We start from the raw sequence: 6489 nt of genomic DNA, 5'->3' as shown, positions 1-6489 counted from the left end.
GCAGGAATGGTGGCCAGGCTCTCACAGCTTCTCAGATGAGCCCACAGCCCACCAAGCTTGACATGGCCATCACCGCTGGCACAGCACAGGTGGGCAGGGTCCTCCCTGGCAGCCAGGCGTGCGTGCGTGTGCGAGAGGTGCGAGGGAGCAAGCGGCTAGGCACGCCGGCTGGAGAGGGAAGTGAAATTGCGGCAGGCGTGGAACCAGTGGGCAGCGACCGGTTTTGGTTGGGACTTTCACCCGCCAGGAGCCCTGTTGCACCTAGCGGGAAGGGCTGTGATGTGTTGTGGCCGCTTCAGTGCTGCCCTGGTGCAAGTCACCCTCCAGAGATGCTGCCAGCAGGAAGGCATATGTGGCCAAGGTGCTGTGGGCCACTGTGGGGCATCTGGTGCTGGAGAGCTGTGCTTGGGCTGTGACCCAGCACAATGAGCTGGTGACTGTCCCACCTAGGGCTTTGGGAGGTGGGCGTGTAGAGGCTGTGGGCTCAGCTTGCCCAAAAGCCATTGGAGAGTGTCAGGGACATCCAGGGACGAAGTCCTCTGGCCTGTCTCAGAGGAGCTTGGTTGCCCAGTGGGAATGCCTGGTACTCTAACCTTGAGCCAGAGCATCATTTGGCTTTCCTCCTCCTCCCCTCCCAGACTCAGTCCAGTACAGCAAGTGGCAGAGACCTGGCTAGAAATAGCCCAGAGGCTGCAAATCCTGCAAGGACAGGACTCCAGCAGCAAGGCCCATTAGGGCTCACCTGGCCAAGGCAGGTCTCCTGTGCTGCTTCCTTCAGCTGAGAGCAAGCCAGCAGCTGTGGTGGGTCCCTTTCTTCCCTATGGCGTGAAGGAAAAGGGTGTGTGACTTTTGGTAAGGACAGAGAAGAACAACCTGCAGTACTGAAATCCGTCACTTACCTACTTCAGATTTCATCCATTGGGCTTTGATGTGTGGGTACCAGTGGCAGGATGTTTCTCCTGCTCCTGATCAGGAGCACCTAAGACCATATGGGTTTGTTTAGACCCTTCCAAGGATATGGGGACCAGACTTTCCTAGTGGAACCTGCTGTGCCCATGCCCATGACACTTACTGAGCAGAGCCAGATCTGAACCCCAGAGAATGAGACATGGTGCCAAGGGGCTGGGAGGGTCCTTGCCACGGGTCTGGGATGGAGAGGATAGAGAGCAAGGTGATGGAGAGCACCATCATTAGCAGGGATGGAGAACACACACCAGTTGGCTTGCCTGTGCAACGATTACTAAAAGGCAGTGTCCCAGGGACAGTGGGAAATTTTAAAAGTAGAAATCTCAGTGCTCCTGCACTATTTTTTTCCTCTAGTTTTTTTCTTCATTTTCTATCCAAGCTGGACTGGTGGCCCTGGGATGTAAAAAAACCCCAGGTCTTGTAAAGATCTGAGCACAGGAAAGCCTCCTCTAGGCTGTGGAGGATGCTGAGGGGGCATTTTGCTGGCCGGTGAGGGAGGGTGTGGGCTGACGGACATGCCTGGCCTGGGGGCAATGTGCGGGTGGGCTGGGAAAGGGTAAGGGCCAAGGAGGTGACACCATCAGGCTGTGGCACCTTGCTGCTGAGCATGGGGTACTGTGTGGCTGGGGTGAGCCAGGGGCTGTGGGGATTTTTGAAGTGTAGTTTGGAGGAGAGGGGTAGTCTGAGGGCATGTTGCACAGGCAGGCAGGGGTAGGGCTTGGGCGCTCGCTCTCCTCCTCCCTAGTGAAGATCCGCCCAGGGCAAGCACAGCAATTGCAAACCCCAAGGGAGACGACGCAGCTTGACAGACTGTATCTCCCTCTGCCACGGGCCCCAGGGCTCTGCGATTTCACACTCGGGCGGCCCCTTCGTCACCGTGCCATGCGGGAGACAGAATCTCACTCTCACTCCGCCATGTCCTTGTCAGGAAAACCTGCTGCTTCCTCCTCCTGTCTCTCCTCCCAGTGCTTCGACCTCCTGACCAGGTCCTGCGTCAAGTGCTCCGACTTGTTCAAGGACAACACAAGTAAGGGGACAAGGGCGGCCAGGACCAAGCTCCCTGGGACTGGGTGGCTTTGGGCCAGGGGAGCTGGGGGCACTCCAGGGGTGGGAGGTGGAGGGGACCTTCTCCTGCAGATAGTGATGGTGATGGTGGATAGAGGACTGTCTTCACCTGGAGGAGGAGCAGGAGGAGAGAGGAAGAGGGCAACTAGTTCTAGTGAAGGAAATGTGGTGCAGGGAGAAGAGCGATGATCCAGATGTGTGCGGGGGTTACAGCCTGTCCCATGGGTGAGCATGGAAAGAACAGGATGCCCTCATCTCCCACCAGCCAGGAATGGCAGCAGGTGGGATAAGAGTCCTGTCAGGCAAGGGGATGGTTTGTTGCAAGTGGTGGGTGGGTTGCAATGAAGAGCCATTTTCATTTCCCACCACTGCAGCCCTGAGGCTGGATGAATGGGTGGGTAACGCTGCTGCCCTTCTTCCCTCACCCCAGCTCTACCCCTCCTGACACTGCCGGCATCTCACTCCACAGCAGAGCCTGCCCACGTGGCACCCACCTCTGCCCTGGCACCCACCCTTCTCTCTGTGGACCTGCCCAGTATCCTGCTGATCTTCGGGGTCCTGGTGGTAGTGGTGCTCGTCCTGGCTCTGGCTGCCCTCTGGGGCTTCTCAGCCTGCAAGGCGAGGAAGCAGAGGAGGAAGAGGAAGGCAACGGACCAGGAGGCTGAAGGTAGGGGATTTCTTGCTATCCCTGTCACAGCACTCTGAGGACCCCAGGGGCAGATGGGATCACTTGCCACTACCTCCGTGAGGCACATCCCTGTTGAGGCTAGCTCCTCGACACAGGCTCCTCAGGCATCCTGGGGTGTTCTGGGACAGCTGAGCCCCCTGAGCGATGGTGTCCTGCATCCCCTGGGAACCCAGCCTCCACCTGATTGCCAGTGTGACCCTTCTAAATCATCTCGTCCTTTGCCGGGTCTCCCTGTGCCTTTGCTTGTTTAAAGCACTGCTGGCACCTACCCCTCTCTGCGGGGGACATGTACAGAACACTGCTGAGGAGCCTCTCCCCGAGTAGCCGGAGGGCCATGAATGGAGTGGGGGCTGAGGAGGCAGCAGTGGACATCTGGGGATGGTTCTGCAGGGAGCCTATCCCCACAGTGCTGCAAATGGAGATACGTGTTGACCGCCCAACTTGCCATTCCCACTTGGGAGGCTGGCGCCCTCCAACATGTGCCCCAAACACTCCAACAGTGTCAGGTCCAGCCCCATAGCAGGACACCGGAGCACTGTATAGGGTCATTCCCAAAGCCAACAAAACTAGGGCTGAGCCTTTCCTTGTGGGTTATTTCCAGGGGGGTGAGGCCATGGTGGCCCATAACAGCCTATCTTGTTGGAGCATCAGCTGGGGGCCAGGCAGACGCCTCCTCCCCTGAGCACCCCTGCCCCGGCACTGACTCAGCGCTGGCCACTCTTCTTGGAAACGGCTTTGCATGGCTTCACCCCTCCCCACCCCAGGCAGGGGCTATGGCTCCCTGGGATCCCCATGAGGGTCTGCACTGGGGGATGCTGGCACACACCTCTGCCCCACCACCCAGATGAGCATCCCTGGGGGGCTCGGGGGCGGGGGGCAGCCAGTCCTTGTGCCCTGGCTTTGCTGCACTCTGCCAGTGGTGCTGGCCACGTGACTCAGACTGGAGGGACATTACCTGGGGCCTTTCCACTAAACGGAGTGCAGTTGTGACAGCGCGTGACTCACATGCCCAGGAAAAATACCAAGAACGAAAGGATGGAGAAATCCAGTGGCAAGAGAGGTCCAGCCATGATGGAGAACATTGGAGGCTCCCCTTGGCTACTCCCCTGCAGCATGCCCTCTTCCCAGTCCCCTCCACCCCCTAGGCTGCACCCCAGCAAGCCCACCACTGCAGCACTGGATGTGTGGAAAGTCACAGAAGGCTTGGGGCCAGCGGCACGCGCCTGCGTTCGAAGTGTGTAAACAAGTCTATTTTTAAGTGGGAGGCGGTTGGGGAGGGCGAGCCGTCAAGGGCCGGGCTGCTCTGCCGCTGGCAGGGTTTAACAAGAGGGCTCAAAGTGCAAATTCAAGTTTCTGCCATTCCCTATTGGTTTTGGGTTTGTTTGGGTTTTTTTGAGGGGTGGGGGGGAAGCCATCAGATGTAAGTAGGAGGAACCAGGCAGCAGGAGAGGTGTGGTGGAGACTTTGCAGGCTCCTGCTGCTAAAGCTCCATCTTCTCCCTCCATGTGTCCCCAGGGATGTGACCCTTTCCCTGGGACCCACCTAGCTCCACTTTGTGAGCCCCACAACCTCCTTTTCTTGCCTCCTCTCAGCAAACACAGATGCCGCCGGTCCCCTGCCCGAGCCAGTCTGCCAGGACCCTGCTATGCCAGAAGGAGATGCCACCCCGGCCTCATGCCCACATCTCAACAGAAGTCTGAAGATGCCGGGGCCACCTAGGAAAGCTGGGGCAAAGCGGAGTCCGTGCTGCCGGGGCAATGCTGACAGCGACATTGTCCTTCTCTCCACTGTGTACCCCCAGCATGAGGAGTGCAACCACGGCTTCCCGCTGCCTGCCACCGAGCTGGGGGCCACAGCCCTGGTCACCACCAAAACCACTCAGAACTGCGTCTAAGGGGAGAGAGCCGGAGGGCAGGGGGAACCGGGCTGGAGCGCTCCGGCTGCTCCCTGCAGACACCCGGAGCCCGTTCCCAAGGCGGGCAAAGCCTTGAACAGATGTGAGCTGTCTGAGGACTGGGTTTTGCCTCAAGCAAGATCCGCCTTCTAAGATGATTGCCCTTTTCTACTTTCCCACTTGTGCTGAGTCCCAAGTTACGCCTGTAGTTGCTGGAGGAAGCCGAAGTGGATCACGCCAAGTTATACTGAACTGCTGGCAGCTGCCAAGATCATACCTTTGGGAGGAGTCAGAGGAGACATGGACAGCAAGGATGGAGTGTGACAGGGGCTGCTGTGCCATTCGAGAGGCTGCTGTGGTGCCAGGACAGGTCTGCTGCTGGATGAACAATTCTTGGGAACATGGAAATGTTCCCAAGCAGAAAGACAAGGGTAAAAGGAAGATGTAGAGGGAAGCAGGGAGCTACCTTGGGAGCAGATCCCAGGCCTCTGCCATTAGGCCAGTTTTTGCTACTGACCTCCACAAAAGGAGGCTCGGGGCCATATGGAGCAAGGCACATTCAGCATCTGCTCCATTCACAGCCCTGCCCTCTGTCTTCTGCGCACCATAATATCCAGTGTTCTCCTCCCTCTGGGCATCCACTGCTGCTCATGAGAACCCCTTCCACAGCTGGGTACCCCGTGGATGAGAAGCAAGTCCATCTTCCCAAGCAGGGAGTGAGGGAGGAAGGGGGTTGGGGGGGGCGGGTCTGAATCTGTCTTTGCTCTGACCTACAATCTCTGAAGTCGGGGAGGACCACATCTTCCCAAGGAGGGAGTGAGGGAGGAAGGGGGTTGGGGGGGGCGGGTCTGAATCTGTCTTTGCTCTGACCTACAATCTCTGAAGTCGGGGAGGACCAGGATCAGGCAGTGGAGACTGCTGGTCCAGAGGAGCTCCCTGAGCTTGTCATTACAGTCCCAGACAACTGTCACTTCGGCTCACCGTGGCTGCGGAAATAATGCATGTCACTTGGGATGGATGTTTCCATGCCGCACAAAACCAGGCAGGGAGTGATGTGAGTGTAGGCGGGATGACTTAATTTATGTGTCTTTAAGGGTTTGCTTGTGTGCCAGAGCTGGCCAGCGTTGTTGGTCCAGGGCATTTCTCTGTAAATAGTCTTGTTCCACCACCTAGAAGTGGCTTTACTGCGCAGGAAGGGCTCTGCTGCAAAACCAAACTCATTATTGTGGGATTGCTGTTCCCGAGTAGTTACAGCAGCCAACCCCTCCTCGCTGGACAGAGCCAGGCCAATGGGTTGGGAGAGAAACTGCTGGCCCCGGGGCAGGGGGTGATTAGGCAATCAGAAGTGACTTGGCAGGGGACGGGGCAGTATTTGCATGAAGTGCCATCTTGGCAGCTGGTTCACTGAGGTGGCTTCCTCACCTGGAAGGCTTCGGGGATGAGCAGAGGTGGCCACGAAAGCTGTGGGAGCATTGCTGCCAAGTACCAATGGGCCACCAAGGTTCGTATTTCACAGCAGGGTAGCCTAGTGAAACTGTGCAGAGGGCATGTCCCTCTGATGATGACCAAGCTTGAGCTCTCTTCTGGGGCTGCAGGACTAGACATTGCTATTGAAGGGTCACCCTCCCGCTTCTCCCGTGCATGTGGTCCTGGAGCTGGACTTGTGGCATCCATCCCCTAAGGGGAACCGCAGGCCAGTGCCAAGGCCCAAGTTCCTCACTGTGACTCCTCTCCCAGACCTAAATGCACTGGTGGAGGTGAGCCTTCATCCAGCTGAGGCTCCGCATGACTCAGGATGGGATGAGTCCCCACCTCGGTGTCAGGGGGCTGGTCCGTGTGCCCAGCGACTGTCTCCTTGGGCTCTGGGTGCCCATGG

The 6489-nt window shown here is 58.0% G+C and overlaps 1 protein-coding gene across 1 annotated transcript; it reads left to right on the top strand.

Annotated features, from left to right (window-relative positions):
* The first annotated feature begins 1881 nt into the window (after positions 1–1881).
* TNFRSF13C (tumor necrosis factor receptor superfamily, member 13C) lies at positions 1882–4613 on the top strand. Its single transcript, XM_010141247.1, has 3 exons — positions 1882–1993; positions 2501–2698; positions 4312–4613. The coding sequence occupies exons 1-3, from the start codon at positions 1882–1884 to the stop codon at positions 4611–4613; spliced, it is 612 nt and encodes a 203-aa protein (XP_010139549.1).
* Positions 4614–6489: the final 1876 nt, after the last annotated feature.

This window comes from Buceros rhinoceros, unplaced genomic scaffold (assembly GCF_000710305.1).
Source record: "Buceros rhinoceros silvestris isolate BGI_N320 unplaced genomic scaffold, ASM71030v1 scaffold31418, whole genome shotgun sequence".
Classification (NCBI taxonomy): Eukaryota; Metazoa; Chordata; class Aves; order Bucerotiformes; family Bucerotidae; genus Buceros; species Buceros rhinoceros.
Note: the sequence above shows the minus strand (reverse complement) of the source record. Positions and strands in the feature narration are given on the sequence as shown.